Source organism: Agelaius tricolor, unplaced genomic scaffold, assembly GCF_023055355.1.
Source record: "Agelaius tricolor isolate 1412-34295 unplaced genomic scaffold, bAgeTri1.0.p SCAF_14, whole genome shotgun sequence".
Classification (NCBI taxonomy): Eukaryota; Metazoa; Chordata; class Aves; order Passeriformes; family Icteridae; genus Agelaius; species Agelaius tricolor.
In genome coordinates this window covers 4,945,273-4,963,510 of record NW_027269274.1, presented here as the reverse complement: position 1 = coordinate 4,963,510, position 18,238 = coordinate 4,945,273, and the positions used below count along the sequence as shown (strand labels likewise).

Genomic DNA, 18,238 nt, shown 5'->3' with positions numbered 1-18,238 from the left:
CTCCTTAAAAAAAAAATTAGGATTAAGAGATATGCTAAAGCCTGAGTTATCTCATTAATGGTACTGGTAAGATTAACAGCAAGAATTAAACAATCCCATTATTAGTTAATGGCTTTTAAAAATGTATTGCCTTAATATTTATCATCAGACTCTTTAAGATTAATAATGCTGATTTGCCACCTTCCCATCACAAGCCATTTCTCACACTTACCCAACATCCACAGAACTCTCCAAAGAAAAAAACTGAAATTACATCTGACAAATTCTGAAGTAAAAATGAAAGAAACCACGTGCATCCATAAATTATTTTTTATTCCAAATCCAGCTCTTGGTTTACATTGCACAGGAAACACAGGTAATCCCAAAAGCATTCAGGACTTGCAACATTACACAAAGTCCCAAAACTGAATTCATCACACTGATGCCAAGCTGCCCCTTAGACTCTAAACTTGGGTAAACTGGAGAGACCAAAAAAAATTTTTTTTAAAAAATCAGAAGTAGCAAGGAACAAGATTCCTATGGTCTGCTAGGAAAACTTAACCCAGAGCTTTATCCTGCCTAGAGATGAAGTGGCCCAAAAGTCTCATGGATCCCCTCAAATTTCAACTTCCAGACAGACCAAGATGGTCCAGATGCTCTTCAAGCCACAATCCAGAGCTCTGCTGTTGTCCAAACTCCCTCAGGATTTCCTGGCAAGACCCAAAAATCCAACCAAACCTCCTTCTGCTGCCAAGAAAATTTTGTGCTACTTGAAAAGTTAATCAACACAAACAATCTTTTCATCCTAGCAATATTAAACCATAAAGGCTGAATAACATGTTGGCCATCAACTGTTGACCCTGCACTCAAATTTGCTGAAACTAGTGAATGCTGGCAGGATATTTTGCCCTTGGATGAGGTCCCTGCAGCCTCTCCTCCACACATATGTTCAACCATTTGTTTTAGTGATGACTTGAAAGAGCAGCTCCTCATTAGCTGCTCCTGTGCAGACTCCAGCACTCACCCACTGCCTTCAGCAGCATCACCTGCACCACAGGAAATTAAATATATACAAAGATTTTCACAAACCAAGCTTCAAATGCCCAGCACTAAAGCCAGCAGTGCAGGATGGCAGCATCACCTCTCAAGGATTCTTAAGTAAATAGACCTGGATGTCACTTTGGACCCCAGAATATCAGCCTGTCATGGCAGGAGAAAGCAGAGACATGTGGCTCCATGCAATTAATAGTATTTAAAACATTTGCCTCTAAAACCTGGCAAACTACCAAAAATTTTACACTTTTTTTTTTTTTTAGAAAGCTTTTTATTAAAAAAAATTATGTGCACAGTTCATAATTAAATGTCTTCTTTCCTTTGACTTGGTTTCATTCAAACACAGACATTTTACTGGCTTAAGTTTTATACAAATCCCACAAGGTAAAAACCCCAACAGACACATACAAATTCAGGAGAGGGTATTGCTCAAGGGATTGTTTTCCCCCCCACCTCATATTAAGAAGTGCAATTTTGCTTCTATGGTCCTTTAAAGTGAAACAGTTTTTTCCCCTCAGTAAAACAACACTCTCCAGGAAGAATTGCACCACATACACAAAATATATGAAGGTCTCAGCTCTACCCAGCTTCCCCATGCACTGATTCAGGTCTGAGGGATCTATATGAAAATTGTGCTTACAGTAACTCATCCCTAGCAGCACAGACAGGGCAGTAAATGCACTCACACTCTGTGAAATTGCTGGGGAAGGGAAGTCAATACCATCTACAATTAGAGCAGTGAAATGTTTGTATTTACCAGAACTCTCCTGCTTTTCCACACAAATGTGTGCCTGCCTCGAGCCACCTGAACTGTGTGGCTGAACTGCAAGTCCAGTGTGGGGATACATTCCCCAAAAATCCATAATTTAACACAGAACTCTAGGGTTTTATCTCACTGAACTTGATTCTTCCACACATCCTTCTGGCCCCACTTAAGATAAAAGAAATACTACCTTTATTTTGCCCTCTAGAACATCCCAGCTTCAGGGGGAATTTCAAAAAGAACTCAGCTTTGGTTTAATATTCCCTTCACTGAAAACAGTGAACTGTGCTACTGGCTTTGGAAAGATTTCATTTAAAAGTTTTCTGGATTAACTCTTCAACATTTTGAGGAAACAAGAATATTAAAAATTAGGCTTTTAGTAACTCCAAGAACAAGGTTCCTCATCAGTTCCTCTCCTTTCAGCTGCAGCTGAAAGAGACTCTACACATTTTATCATTTATCCTTAAAAAAACTAGAAAGCCATTCCCTTTAGAATCCTCAAAAAAATCAAGTTTTATTCCAATTTGCTCAAGTTTTCCAATGCAGAGTGCTGGTTTTTGTGAAAAAGTAGGAAATATCCAGATCACCTGAAATTTTAAGTACTCACTTAAGAAAGTATTTACCTGCTCTGAGACAGAAAACTGACTGAACCTACTGTACAGACCTCTTGTATTGAAGCATTTATAACTACAGGGACAAGAGTCAAAGTTTATATTTAAATGCAAAGTCATAAGACTGTGCTTTCTAATGTGAAAATGTTTCTAAATTTAAAGCAGAAGCTTGCAGTGTCTGCTGAAAACCTACCCCAGAAAACCTTACATGAAATGGGTGGACATGTCTTTGTATAAAGAGCATTTCAGAATCTGGAACGTAGAAATACAGTGCAAAAAAAAACCAGAAATAGTCTGAAAAATAGTTTTTACATATCAAAACCTCCCAGATTAGAAAGGAATTATAAAGTAGAGGTATGGTGCTAAGAAGTTGTCTGACAAATGAACAATGGGTTATTTCCCTCACAGGGGGGAAATTTATTTTTTTATGGGCATATAGTGACAGGACAGGGGGGAATGGCTTCACACTGACAGGGAGTGGGTTGAAATTGGATACAAGGGATAAATTCTTTGATGTGAGGGTGGTGAGGCCCTGGCACAGGTGCCCAGAGCAGCTGTGGCTGCCCCTGGATCCCTGGAAATGCCCAAGGCTGGACAGGGCTGGGAGCAGCCTGGGACAGTGGGAGGTGTCCCTGCCATGGCAGGGGGTGGGATGAGATGGGCTTTAAAATCCCTTCCAACCCAGGCCATTCTGTGATTAATCAAAAACAGTATTTCAGTCAGAAGTCTAATTTAGAATTCATCATGTTTTACCCTAAATGGCCACTTTGAATGCTGTGAAACATGATTTGCAGCCAGAAGCACCAAATACATAAATTCTTCCACATCAAAGGAGTAGTTTGTAAATTTTGGATGTTCTCCCAGTGTTGGGTGGTGTCCCTAGAAAAACAAGATAAGAACTTTTAGACAGAAAAGATCAATACATCTTCCATTCAAAGAAGCAAGGAAAAAATTGAGGATCTGCCATTTTAATTTATTATTTCTGATCCACTGATCTGCTCTGAGGCAAAAGAACCAGCAAAGGAACTGCATAACAGCCATGCTATGAATGGTTCATGGCCAATTAATTTCATTTCTCTTCTTCCCTCAACCATTAATATCAAATGATTTCTTAATCTTAACAGGGAAGTTAATTTGGCCTAAAGAATGAATATCATATTTCAAACACCAGAACATAGGTTGGTAAAGCAGGGTAACTGTGAAGTCCTTCAGTTCCAGCACCCCACCCTTGCAGTGTGGCCACCATTACCTGATCTTGAGGGAATACTTTATTCCTTTTCCTCCAGGTGATGTAATGAATGCCCCTCAGCCTTGCCAAATCCAGGTAACAACGTTCATCTTCACAATTGTATCTAGGGACAGGCAGAAAAAACACATTTACCCACAGAGGTTAGGCTGAGGTTACCAGGGTGAAACAGGAAAAAACTGAAATGTCTCTTGTCCAGCTGTAAGGCACCAAAACCATGGACAAATTCAGAAACAACAGCAAGGGCTGTTTCTGCTCTCCAGATGTGGCCTTGGAGGCAGCTTGAGGCACATCTGCAGGTCAGACATGTCCCTGTCCAGCTGCAGCAGCTCTTGGACATGTGAAAAACAACCCCTGAGTTTCTGAACTTCTTTGGAGACTGGACAAAGCATTCTTGAGCCAAGCCTATGCTGCAAAACACCAGTTCTGCAGCCTTCCCACAGCAGAATTTCCCAGGATGGAGAATTCAGAGCCCTTCTAAGAAGCATTCTGGATTTCTGCTTTGTTCTGTAGATTGGAGTGTCTGCTGACACCCCTACTTTGTGATAGAACATGGTTTAAAAGGAAGCTACAAGAGAAATGTAGGCAAAACACAACAATACAGAACTGACCTTGGCCAGCAAGCTGGTGCTGAGGTCCTGAGCAGAAAAAGGAGGATATGAAAACCCCCAGGGGGGTGCCAGCACATAATCAATTCATATCAATAATAGCCCTGGACATGCACATAACCAGCTCACCTGGATCACTAAAACATCCTTAGATCTCAGACTGAGCAATGAGGTTTTCTCACTGTTTGCCATTTCCCCATTGTATTTGTACCATGGAAGATGAAGAAATCACAGGCTAAGCCTGTATGATATAATTACACTGCATTTTATAATGAAAGCTTTCTCTGTTTTGATCCCCAGGAGAAGGGGCTGCCAAATATGAAATCTACACAAGGCCTCAAGACAAACATTGATGGTCAAATACCAGGAAGGGAGAGGCTTCATTAACACACAGCAACAAACAGGAGCAGCTGTGTGTGCAAGAGAAGGGGAAGGACAGACAAACAGACTTACAGCTCAAAGACAACAGCCCAGTCTGGCAGAAAGAGCAGGTGGGTCAGGCCAGCTCCATGTATCCCAATGAAAATATCAGAGTTGTGGGTAATTCTCAATTGCTCTGAAAATTCAAGCTCCCTGCAGACAACACAACAAAAGTGGTTAAAAAAAAAAAAAAAGGTGATGTGGCAGCTCTATCCACCCCACCACCCCAGTAGAACATGGGGAAAGCACAAAAGTGGCTGAAGGGAATACTGGAAGAGAGAACTGATTTTGCAAGGAGCAATGCTAAGGATCACAAATGCTGCAGCCAGCAGTAACTCAGCATGGAAGTAAAAGAAATGCAGGCAGGTTTCAAAACTTCACAAGAATTTGTTTCAAAAATACTTTGGTCAACCTAAAGTTTTTGTAAGTTTAAGAGTTTTTCTTTTTACTTGCCTTTAAAAAAATGCATCACTTTAAAAAACCCCAAAAACTAAGAACAAAATACCCCAAACAAAACCTAAAAACCCAGCATAAAAGACCTGTTTCTGAACTGCACTCAGTGTAATGTAAAATACACAAATAAACATCCTCCCACTGTCTCTGCTTGGTCAGAATGTCTCAGTGCTGCTTGTTTCTCACTCTTCCTGCATCATTTGGGACAGCTCCAGGTGGAGCTGCTGCCATTTGGGACAGGCATTCATTGTTTGGGAGCTTCTTCAGTCCATTTCTTCCTGGCACAGTGCCTGCTACACCTGGCACCACAAACTGACCTCAGGTGGTGTCTTCAGGGGCCACCAGAGCAGCAAATAATCAGAGTTATTACTGATTACCAAGCTAAGGCTCATATTAAATAAGACACCGACATCATAGAAGAGAAACCTCTTTTAGCACGGTTATTGCAGAGCAAAATGCAAAAAGGTGATGGGAACACAGCTGGCCTTGGGAGAGGGCACAAAAGGGATTTCCAGCCTTGTTCATTGCTCATTCAGCTTTAACCTGAGCCTACTGCCCCTAACCAGTGCATCATGGAATGGGTGTGCTCCACCACCTCCCCAGCACTGCTCCTTCCCAGTGCTGGGATTTTGCCAGGTTGGCCCTGGGACAGACACAGCTGGCAGCAGCCCCAGGCAGCAGGAGCTCACACCAGCCTCCTGCACCAACTCACTTGTACTTGTAGTCCACCACCTTGACCTCCAGCGTTGACACTGTTTTCAAAGCATTCACAAGCTGGGGAGAATAATAAAAAGACAAGGATTTGGTGTCCTCCCTCAGTTAATTGCTCCCTTGCACTCCTGACCTGGTGAAGATAAAACCAACTTCTGCCTTTGCCATTTTACCAGAACACAAACTCTGTGCAGCAGTGGAGGCATCAGCTGAGGACAGCCCAGCAGAAAAAGCACAAATCTTTGGCTCTGTCTGCTCTGCCACTGAGCTGCCGCATCACACCAGCCTCAGCTTCTCCCTACAAAAGGTGGGGATGATAATCCCAGTTCATTTTTGTCAGGCTCTAACAGTAAAGAATGAAAGCAGGTATTAAAGCATTAAATAATATCATTTTACCATGAAAGAAGCTTTTACACAAGTCCATGAAGTTGCATGATTCAAAAACATAAATCAATATGAAAATTCATTGTGTTCTGAGTGCACAAACAAGGGCTTGTGCTTTTCAATCTGTAGGCATTACAAAGGGATAGACTTCAACACTGGACATGCTATAAATAAAAGGAATAATTTGAAAGTGAAATAATTTCATTTTATCAGAAGATCTGCAGTGTCTGTTTGCTCAGAGGAAATACTTTTAGTATTATATTTGTAGTCTTCCACTGGATATTTAGAAAGGGCAGCAAGGTTCAGTGTCTGGGGTACAGAAATGGAGACTGCCTAGAAGACATTTCAGAACAAATTAATATAAACATTGGACATATTTGTCCAAGATTTGCCAGAAAATAGATGTCTTGGCTGTACCTGAAAAAAAAAAAATCAACCCAATAAGCGAAATTTAACTTCTACTAAATATTTTTAAAGACACAAAGGACCACACCTCATTCTGGTTTAATATTTTCCGGTAATCTGTGCTGCGGGCGAGGATGGTGACTCGAATTTTCCCATCCTAAAAAGAAAGAAGCAGCAGTGTATTAGCTAAGAGGCAGCCCTCACAAGAAAAACAATCCCAAACTCTTCCATTATTACTTCTGGCAATTATTTGAGCAACTAAATATGTTCCTTCCACATGTAATAAATAGATGGTGTAACCACCTTAAAATGCACATTTGTATTTTCTGACAGATTCAAAGCACCAAAAACTTTGTGAAATTTGGATTATTAACCAAGAACTAAATATTTTCTGAAAGATTTCTTTTATTCAGTACAAAAGAGCCTTTGTATTACACATTATCTGGCAGTTTTTGAAAGCAGGAAAGCAGCTTTCTGGATGGCTTGTGCACAAGTTCCTTGGGAAAAAAAATATTTTACTTCTATAACAGCTCCTCCTTTTACCTCTTTTAATTAATTGGACTCACAGGGGTGAGCGCTCCAAGTGAAATAAAGAGATTTAACTGCATGGCTCCCATTAGTGTCAGCAGGAGAAGCATAACTAAATGCCTGTGCAGAGCTCTGAATGTGCCCCTCAGCAATAATTTGTGGGCCTCTCTCCAGCAGACTCTTCAACCAGCCCAGAGCTGCCCTGGCCACCAAGGCAACATGCAGAAACCCTCAGTGTGAGCAGCAGAGAAGCCCAGAGCAGCCAGATGGTGCTGGGCAAGCATGGAAGGAGCAGGTTCCTCTGTTTCCAGCTCTGATCCCAGCTCAGCAGTATCCAAGGGGGATGATAAAGGGCAAGCTCTGCTCTGCTCTGTGGGATTCCCACTGCTGCTCCATGGAACTCGTGTCTGATTTAACCAGGAAGGACACAAAGGCCTCCAGCACAGAGGATGGACGCAGGGATGAGACCCTAAGGTTGGAAGGAGAATGCTCTAAAGTCTGTCCTACAGGAATAAGACATAAGGACAACTTCCACAAACATACACAAATGTTCTCTGAAGGCCTTTACTGGGAAAACCCAAGCCCTAAACACCACAGGAAAGGACAAAAAGTACACAGGTACACCCCCATTCCCCACTGGGCTCAGTTTGCCACTGCTGTTCCCTGGCAAGAGCCACCAGCTCCATACTGCAGCTGCTTTATGCAGTTATCACACCTTGGGTCCTTCCTGGGTGATATTTAATCTGTGTAGCACATGCTGAGAAAAGGCTCTGAACAGCCCCGTGCCGTGGCAGCCGGAGATCTGAAATTAAAAAAGGAACTGTTAATATACAGAGTTATTTCACTCAGAAAACTGAGCTTTGTGATCAGGTTTTTAACATTCTTGTGGAACAAAAGCCCAGTGTCATGCACTGTGCTATTCACTGCATCACAAGTGGCACTTTCATTTAGAAGGAAATATAACTAGTGCTAGAGCCTGAGTGTGTGAGCTAATGCCCTCAGGGAAGCCTGACTGTGTTTAAGCTCTTGTGCTCTGCAAAAATACCAGTCAGTTCACAGTGCCCACCCATTAAAGGGGAATAATTTTCACCTCCTGAGCTGTGACATAGGAGGCTGCACACAACCAGCTGGAATAACTTTAAATTCCCAATCTTTAGGGAAGATCATTCCTGTTTGGAGCTGGAACCTTCAGTGCAGTGTATTTCACTATATTGGAGGGATTCCCCAGCCCAGATGCTGCCCTCCAGGTGGGAATGGGAGGATAAAGGCACTCACCAGAGGGGTGTTATAGAACAATCCGTACCGCATCCGAGGCAGCAGAGAGAACACGGCTTCTTTAAAGCACACCTGGAAGGGGACCACGAGGAGTTACCCCCAACTGCTCCTCCCCAGCCCATTCACTGCCTGCCCTGCTCCTAACGAGCAGCAATTACTGCTCCTGCCAAGGACAGCCCAGCTGCCTGGGCTGTGCCAAGGAACAGAACAAAGATCCCAAAGGAGCTCTCCTTCCGGACGTGCAAGTGTGGGAAGGGGTGATGGAAACGCCTCCAGGCAGAAGAAACATGGACTGAAGAGAAGGAAACCAGTTAGGGAGTTTAGAATAGATTGAGGAGGCTGAAATTAGCTCTGGATAGATGCATTTTTTGGTGGGTTTTTTTTTTTTTTTTTAATGATAAGCAGCAGGAATGCCAAGAGTTACAAGGGGAAAGAAACACCTCAGAAAAATCATTTGAAAATCCTTAACTTCAGTTGGGTGTCCTGCAGAAGCCAAACCCATTCATAAATACCACCTCTGAGGACACAAAAGTTAGGTCCATCTATAGAAAGGATAGACACATCACAGAATCAGGTTACACTTCTGTCTCTTGTTTCTAAGGTAGAATACTCATATTACACAAATTAAACGTGAATGGAAAAGTATTAATGCTTTCCTCTGGAGCACCCATTACTGCAAGAAGCTTGAGAAGTTGTCATATTTGCTCCCTAGTGACCACGAATTAAAAGAAAATATAGAATTCCATACCCTTTTAGAGTCAAAAGTTTTCAAGTGAATTATTTCATAGTCAGTAAATGCCTTCCATGTCTCACTGAACAGGTCACCATAGCCATATGAACTCTAGGAGGAAAGCAAAAAAAAACAAGGGCACAACAATTACAAAAATGCATATTAGAATTTCTCTTCATGATTTACAGGTCCTGTATATGAGTTTTAATACAGTTAATATGTGCAACATCACCACAGGACCCAAGGCAGCCTAGTGCAGAACACAGACATTACACAGCACCAAACTCTGTGTTTGCACTGGCAGGTAACTCAAATTACCTCTCAGGTGGTTAATTTTTAATAAAAACTTATCCAAATTAGCAAACTAGACAATTGCTTCAGCAGATTATAATTTCTGAGTTAGGAGTGAGAATTACTTTTCCCAGAGCCAACAGAACACAAGTTAAATTTGAAGTATCACAAACACACAGGGGTGATGAGAGGCCTGAATCTCAACTCCTGAGATTTAAAAAAAAACCAAAAACCACCTGGGAATTCAAGTGCAGCCCTGAAGTTTGAGGTAACAAGTCACAACAAGCTTGTTTTGCATTTGCCTGTTTTGGGATTGTCACTTGCATATGGCACCTGTATCACAAACTGAAGGCAACGATCTCATTTGATGGAAGAAACACCTGGGGGTTTCTGTACAGAGCAGTAAAAAACTTTCATTCTGTGGGGAACTTTTCAAGAGCCATCAGCAGGGGCTCCTGCCTTGCATCTGTCACCTTTCCTGCTCATCCCAGGGCTGAGTCACCACCTCTGGCTCTTGCCATGCAATTAAATGTGCCCGCAGTGGCCCTGGGGCAGATTCTCACTAAAGCTTCAACTCTGGGGCCAGCTCAGGCTGCTTGGAAAGTGGGGGCATTCTAAATAAGAAATTTGAAAATAGGACTACAAGTGATAGCAGGAGAGAAGAGATATCTGGTGAGATGTAAAATAATCTAAAGGGCACCAGATTTCCTTTGGTTCAAGAGGCTTTCCTCGTGCTCTGCCATTAGGTATTAATAAATTTTACAATCCAGACTCCCTTCTGGCCATGTATTACAAGAACTGCTCTCCCAGATTAGAAGTGGAGAACTGATGAAAGCACCACTTCCTAACCCTCTCTGCTCTCCTTAAAAGTGCTTTATAAACATTTCTTCCCTGCATTCACAGTGATCTGCACACCAACACCCACTGGAATTCCTACTCATTTTCTGCTTTGTTTAACCTACATCTAAGGGCATTGCTCTTTAATAAGAACAGTAGGTAGGAAGTATGGCCAAACCTAATTACATCAAGTAAAAAAAAAAAGAGAGAATGAATAATAAGCTCAAGTCCACCTTTTGATGAGCACAGACAGTTCATCAGCAGTTGACTGGTGCCATCACCTGGTTTTACATAGCAATGAACTCCAGCTGCCTGAGCAGGTGATGCTCATTTAAGTTGATAACAGTGTGGCATTGCTTTGAATGGTACATCTGAAAGAGTTATTTGATTCTGCAGATATAAGACAAAGAGCTGCTTTTCAAAGTAATTTGCAATGCTGTCTGACACCTGATCTTTTCAGAAAGCCACCAGAGCTGGCTTAACAGGTCCTGTGCAACACCTAGAGAGCTCACTCATCTGAGAGATGGCACCGATTTTAGCTTTAAAATACAATAGAATTAGAAAAAAAAACCAGTTTCTCCCAGCCAAACAGGTTTCTCATAAAACAGCAAGCAGGGGATATTTGGAGTGCTCTATTGAAGTTTAGTTGTCCTAGCACTAAATGCTCAGAGAGAAAACTCAACAATTTATGATCACAAAACAGGTGTGGGACAGTGACATATTCAAGAACTGTTATTTCTGGACCTAATTATGCACTTTATCTGGCATATTACAAATTCCCCCTTTTTTTTGTTTAGTTTAATACCTTCCTACATAACTTAAATACTGTCCAATAAAAGTAATATTACTCAAACATAGTAGTGATTTCAACTCAGCAGCATTGCAGAAACAGCCCCACTTAAACACTTGTTTTGTGTTTTCATGGCAGTGTGAGAGGTGACTGAGGGAAGTAACTGCTAAGAGGGCTACTTAAAGAAATTAAATATTAAACTCTCTTTTAATATATATAAGGATTTCATTTAGTTGTTTTCTTTGCTAGAGGCTGCACATCACTGATTTACAAACACACAAGACTGCATTTCTTTTTAAATATAGAACAAACAGTTGAGCAAATCTACTTCAATATTCCAGGAGAAAAAAAACCTACAAAAACCAGTTAAAACTTCAAATGCTACAGATCAGAAATACTGATCAGGTTATTTTTGAGGCCACGCCAAAAAAAGGGCATAACTATGTGCTAGCAAAGCTGAGCATTCCAACAGCACATGGTTTATTATAGAAAATCTGTTCTCTAACCATTGCTCATGCACCTGCATTAAAAAGATCCAGATATTTATCAGTTCCACATGGCTGTGGCCACAAGAGAGCTGAGGACTGGCTACCAAACCCTTCAGAGCCTCTATAAAGCAGAAATACAGCCCATCAGAAATATGTTAAAAGCTGAGCAGACTTACAGTGTCCCACATGACTATGTTGACATCAGTACTGAAGGAATTATTGATATGCTGGGTAATGTAAAGATTGACAAAATCACAGAAGTGATGGTACATATTAACACCTGAAAAAGAAAGAATTGTTAGCAAAACACTGCATTACTCACTCCACTTTTATTGGCTTATGCAGGTTAGCATCCTGCATTTCATATTAGCTTCCCCTGCTTGAATCCTCCTAATACACCCTAAAAAAGAACATCTAAAAGAAAGGAATCAAAGAAAGAAATATGAGGTAAAACATGTTTTTTTAAAGAAAACAGAGTTAGAAGAGTGGCCGAAAGAAAGAATAAGATGAGTTTCATGTGCTGTTTGTCTTTAGAGTCTGCAGCTGCTTTCTGAAGGATGTGAAAGGATCTCCTGCTTTAACACAGACCAGTCAGGCACAGGGAAACATGAGAAGTGGCCTTAGGACAACTCTGGTTCTGCTTTAGTGGGGCTGGGGGAAGCTCTGTCCATGGAACCACAGGACAAACTTGCACTTTCACACCAGCCACAGCCCAAGCCATCCCTCAGGTCCTCTCTTGTTCGTTCTTGGTGCACAAAAATGTCCATGAAACAGAGGAGAAAGAAACAAAAAAAAAATAAACTAAAGATATCAATTACCTGCATCTAATTTCATGAAATATGTTGGCTTTTCAATAACAATGTCACACTTCCCATCTTCTAGAGGCCTGAAGTCTAATGCAGTGAATGTCTGGAGCTCTGCAAACCTAGAAAGATTCAATCACACAGAATATGCTTTGACATCAACACACTTAAACAAATGTACTCCCTTATGTCTCAGATTTAGCCCCTGTCCTTCCAGTCCATTTCAGTTAACAGGACTGCTGAAAACTGATGGAGTCTGACAATTAAAATGATTTGAAATTATAATGGAATGTTCTTCAGGGCTTCTAGAGGTTAAACACTGCCTTTGATCTCGAGAGTGAGCAGCACCTTTGATCTCCAAATCAAGGCAGCAGGGATGTAACAAAGAGCCTCAGAACCTGGATTTGTGGCTTCACCCGACTTGATCTGCCTTGCCAGAGACACTTAAGTGAGATTTCCATGCTTTGGTTGGAATAATGAATGTAGAGGCAGTATTTATTGTTCCTGCATCTAAACAAGGATGAGCAGCTGTGATGACAATAGCAGGTAGAGGAGAAAAGTCTTCCTCCTCTGCAGCAGTTCTTGACTCAAATTAAACATCAATGAAAAATGGGGGGAAGAAAAAGAAAATACAAGCAAAGCATAAGAATGAATTATTATATGCACCTTAATGGCTGCAGTTCCTTCATCAATTAACTGGCAAGGCAGCTTTGAAGTGCTAACATGCACACTGTGATGCTCTGCACTTCCTACTCAGCCTGTGGACTCAGCCCACCTCACATTCCCAGCCAGGCTCCCTGGGAACCCCACACACACCCACATCATCCTCACCAAGGGCTGTGGGAACCTCACCAGAAAACAGTGACCCCTTCCACACCCAGACCAGGCACAGCACCAGCACCTTGCCCAGAAAACACCTGGAGGTTACAACTTACAACAGGTTACAACTTCCAATTGCAAGGTGTTTTCACATGTTTTGCTGCTGCAAATGAGGCAGGACACAATTACACACAGTGTGGCTCAGACTTGCTGCAGAGGTGGAATTACCAGAGGTTACCAATATCAACTTTCAAACTGACCCCAAAAGGAGCAGGTCTTTCCTCAGTATGAAATCCCCTACACACAGCTGGTAATGCCAATGACAAAAATAAAAAATAATTAGCAAGTGAGCTTGGAAGCAGCCTTGAGAAGAGATTCTTACCAAGACTGCAGAGGGCTCTTGCGTTGACCTTCAGCCAAAAATGCTTGAACATCGAGGGTACAATGACCACCAATTTCTCCCTTCTGGAAAAAGTCTTCTTTGAATCTAACGCAAATTAGAAAAAGTCTGTCAGCTTTTGTGCAACTGCAATCTCAGTTACCCACTCAAGCCAGTGCTGCTTAGTCTCAGTTCAGCAAGGCACTTCACACATATTTAAAATTTAAGTATTTTCCTCAGTGTAAATCAAGAATTTCTCACAACCCCCACATAACCATAGTGGTGTCCTTGAAGGTGTAGGCATCATCTCAGAAAGCAGCACTTAATAACACCCAGAATGTTAGTAAGAATTATTTACACATACCCACATGAGCAATTTAATCAAATTTTGTTTCATGACAGTGATGATTCACAGGACCATCACTGATTGGAGTTCTTGTGTTTCTAACAATTTCTTACTGAAATTCAGATTTCACAACCCACTCTGCTACCCAAGGATTTTATATGACACATGAGGAGTGAGATGTAAGAACAAATTTCCTGAAAACAAGTTGCCAGCTAAAAGCACTGTCTAAATTAGCTTTCAGGACAGGCTGTGATGATGACAAAACCCATTCTGAAGGGTAATGTCAGTCTCACTCGTGAACCAGACCAAGACACTGACTTCAAAGACAAGTCAGAGGGTCACACCAGCACCACTGGTAGGGTTTTTTCATCCAGTTTCCATAAAAGTGAGAACTTGGCTTTTTACACCAGCAGCAGCAGCCAGCAAAGAAGAGGGGCAAACCTTTACAGGGCTTCAGCAGCAAGCCTCTGATCAGCAGTGAAACTGCAGGCAGGAAAAAGTAAAAACAGTAAAACCCCTAGCAACAAGCAACCCAGCTTTGTTAAATCAATTCTCAAATCCTTTTCCCTGCCATCCCATTTCTGCTATAACCCAGGCAAATCAGAGACCTGTCGTGGTTTCTCTTCACAGCTCGTAAATCAATGTACAGGTTTGTTGCTCTGCAATGCTGAAGGTACTGGGAGCAGGTCAGAGATGAATCCCCCTGTTAAGAACAAGTAGAATCCTGTCAACAGCAAAAATTACTTTTAAAAACAAGTGCAAAGCATCAGATCTGTCAGAAATACCTACTGTTGCTGCAGGCTTGCAATGGGTTTTCACTTCACTGAGCCTCTCTTGAACATACCCAAAGTCTGCTTGTTTCCAGAATATCTGCTGGGCTGTCTCAATGTCACTTGCCCTGGTGTGTGAAGGAAAGAGGAAACAAATCAAGGTTCTGTTGCTCAATTCTAGTAATAACTTCAACAGATCACATTTTTCCACTGAAAGTGGAACAGAAGAACCAGCCAGTTATTTTATTGGCATTTAAGATGCCAAAACAGGAAGCACTTATCAGCTGCATGTAAGTGAAAACATCAATGACAATTTAATTTAAAGCTATTCTCCCCTAAAAGGCTACATATTTTTTTCTACATTTTTTCCTCTGTTTTTAAAGCTAAGAAAGGAAATACAGCTATTTTAGGACTCTGAATTCAAGGCTAAATCAGAATAATGAAAACATTCTGGGAGGAAGCATTTCTAGCAGTATTTTCTTCCTTAAAAAGTTTAATTTTTTTAATCGTGTTGAAAGGCTCATTATGCATAAATACACACATTATATATATATATATATATACATATATATATATATATATATACAGGTGTCCACAAAAAATCACACTTTAAATTCTAAATATTACAATAATGCTTGCTTCACTGCTATATCAAAGTGAGCACTACACTATTTTTTTACCATAGTGTACAGTAGACACTTAAAATTAAACTTACCACCCAGTTTCAACATAATCACACACTGGGTAACTGAACCTGTTCTCTGATCTGCAAGATTTCTCATAACCCCAGCAGGATTTTAGTTTCTTCAAGTGTTTCTGCAACACAGAATGACTGAATCAGGTTTTGCAACAGGAAAATGGGAAATGACTTAAGTAAGTTAGCTTTTAAATGACATCTTGCTCATAAATCTTGCATAAAAGGCTTTTGGTTTGGTCTGTTTTCAAACAGAGTTTGAGAAACAACACCCAGATTCCTCATGCACAGCAGAGGCTCCAAAGTGGTCACACATGCACATCAATGTTACTCTTGTCTTTTATAAGTTCTAAGACAAATCCTTTCCCTGACTAATTGGCAAGGAGGCCAATTAACCACCATCTTTAACTGCTGCAACAAATCACCCCAACAGGACATTTGAACAAACAAACAGAAAAAAGGAAACTTACTTTATATGGGCAAAGAGGATCCTGCTTACAGATGTCAGCAACATGCTGGTTATTGTGCAGAAAGTAGGGGATGTGCTCATCTGGCAAGTTGATGGCTTTGTAGTTGTAGAATGGCTCTTCCTGAATGTTTGGGAATTCAGTAGGATTTTCAGCTTGGGAATTAGCCAGGATTTCTTGCAGTAGCAATCCAAACACAAGCAACATAAACATGGCAACCTGTGAGTTCTGTACTTTTAAAATAAAATAGAAAACAAAAAGAAATTAACGCATCTGCAGCATTTCAAGAACACAGGACAAAATTCAGTCAGAGTCAGACATACAGTCGAAGAATTTGTACTTGTATTTCTGGGGTGGTTTCTTTTTCCTGTGAAGACCAAACTTTCACTGAGAGGCCAGACTGCACAACCTCAGGATTATCTTTGAATCATTAGTCATTGAGTGTTATTATGCACTACAAACTCCCAGTCAAGCTAAAATGGGTGTGTTTACTTTAGCTAAATGCCAAGGGATCCTGAGAGTTCAGTGTGGAAACCAAGTATAGAGCATGTAATATCCAGTGAGAAGGGAAAAAAAGTACAAGAGCTGGGGGGAGGGGTGAGAAAAGAAGGATTTTTAGTTTTAAAATAAGTATGAAAAAAAACACATTCTCCATTTTGAACTAATAATTGGCTGAGGGAAAAATAGGCAGACACAAATAGAGGGCCACAGCTAAGTCTTACACGATGCCTGCTTTTAGTGCTTAACATCATGTTAAAGAAACTTGACTACTGACTATATTCTATATATAATTTTATATGTAATAGAAGTGTATTTATATATATACACATGTACACACACACAGGCCCACACATCTCTATACCCTAAAGCTGACTGCATTCCTTCCTGCTAATACAACCTTCTCATCTAACACCCCTGCTTTGAACCATTAAACTTCCTGAGGAAAAGAAATGTATGGCCTATATCTAAACTCCACCTTTTTTGGCGTTATAATTTGCTAAAATTTGCATGCTTGCTTTCAACTGAAGCCTTTAGCAAAATTCCTACGATACAAGTAGTTTTACCTGTTTGGTTTGAGAGGAACCGCTTCAGCTTTCCCAGGTACAGAAACCTAGAGCGGGGGAGGAAGGTGGAGTTAGGTATGTCCTGAAAAAGGAGATTTCCTCAGTATCCTGCTCCTAGGGGCACTGTCCTGCTCTAGGGACACGTTCCCAGCAAGGAGAGCAGCTGGCCCAGCCCGGGCACTGCGCTAACCCGGCTCTCGGTTCCCTGTCCCCGCACACAGCCGGGGCACGGGCTATTTCACACGGATCCCCTCTTCCATCACAAACCCGGCCGTGGCCTCAAAACACGCGGCCCTTGCCCACCCCTGGGCGCTGTCACCTGGGGAAGTGCCCGGCCTCCCGAGCCAGGCCGTGCTGGGCTCCGTGATAGACCCAGAACCGGACCCAGACCCGGCCCGCTCGGACCTGGCGCCTGACCCACGCTTGTCACACCCGCGCTGGACCCGCCACGGCCGCCCCGCCCCGGCACAGCATCGCCTCTCACCGCGTATCACCGCGTATCGCACCGCGTGTTTCACCGCGTATCTCACCGCGTATCTCACCGCGTGTCTCAGCCCCGCCGGCCCCGAGGAGCCCCGCGGCCCACGGGACCGGCCGCTGCTCCTGTTGGGCGCTCGCCGCCGGCCTCAATCCTCATGTCCGGGGGCAGCGCTCGGCGCGGCCCCGCCGGGCTCCGTGCGGGTGCGAGGGAGGAGCGGGCGGCACCGCCGGGACCGCCCCGCCCGGGGCGGCGGGAGCCGGGCGAGGAGGCAGGGAGGGAAGGCAGGCAGGGAAGGAGGCAGGGAGGGAAGGCAGGCAGGGAAGGAAGGCAGGGAGGGAAGGAGGCAGGGAGGGAAGGCAGGCAGGGAAGGAGGAGCCGCCGGGCCGGGGCGGAGGCGCAGCGCCGGGCGCGGGTCGGGCTCGGGCGGCTCGGCTCAGGTGGGGCCCGCAGCGAGGGCACCTGCCCGCGGGGAGCAGCGGCGAGGCAGCCGCGTCTTCCTTCTGCTGCCGGAAATTAAGCGCTGCGGGCCCGGGAGCGGCGAGCGCAGGATGCGGAGGAAAAGGGCCTTTTCCTGCCGCGGCCCGGCAGGAAGCGCAGGCTCCGGCACCCCATTGTTGCAGGCGTCCCCCCCAGGCCAGGAAAGCAGCAGCGGGGCCGGGGCCGGCCGCGGGCACGGGCAGAGGCTCAGCGGTGCCTCCCTGCTGTCCCTGACACGGCAGCGCCCCTGCCCCTGCCCGCAGCCTCCTCCGGTGTGACCCAATTCCCGCAGCGGCGAGCGCCGGGGGAGGCACAGGCGCCAACACTGAAGAGCTTTGAACCCTCCCGCACAGCCCAGACCTCCTC

General features: G+C 43.2%; 1 protein-coding gene across 5 annotated transcripts; it reads right to left on the bottom strand.

Moving 5' to 3' along the window:
* Positions 1 to 295: 295 nt before the first annotated feature.
* On the bottom strand, positions 296 to 18,228 carry EOGT (EGF domain specific O-linked N-acetylglucosamine transferase). Of its 5 annotated transcripts, none has more exons than XM_071439375.1 (17): positions 17,421 to 18,228; positions 16,915 to 16,961; positions 15,854 to 16,083; positions 15,405 to 15,505; positions 14,709 to 14,817; positions 14,528 to 14,622; positions 13,577 to 13,681; positions 12,391 to 12,497; positions 11,749 to 11,852; positions 9,185 to 9,277; positions 8,437 to 8,508; positions 7,877 to 7,963; positions 6,722 to 6,790; positions 5,846 to 5,907; positions 4,714 to 4,833; positions 3,656 to 3,758; positions 296 to 3,285 (listed from the first exon to the last, which is right to left on the bottom strand). In XM_071439375.1, the coding sequence occupies exons 3-17, from the start codon at positions 16,061 to 16,063 to the stop codon at positions 3,139 to 3,141; spliced, it is 1,584 nt and encodes a 527-aa protein (XP_071295476.1). In that variant the 5' UTR covers positions 16,064 to 16,083; positions 16,915 to 16,961; positions 17,421 to 18,228; the 3' UTR covers positions 296 to 3,138. The 5 variants fall into 5 exon arrangements, with proteins under 5 accessions (XP_071295476.1, XP_071295475.1, XP_071295474.1 ...); XM_071439374.1 differs by having other exon boundaries at positions 15,854 to 16,078; XM_071439373.1 differs by having other exon boundaries at positions 15,854 to 16,078; positions 17,445 to 18,228.
* Positions 18,229 to 18,238: the final 10 nt, after the last annotated feature.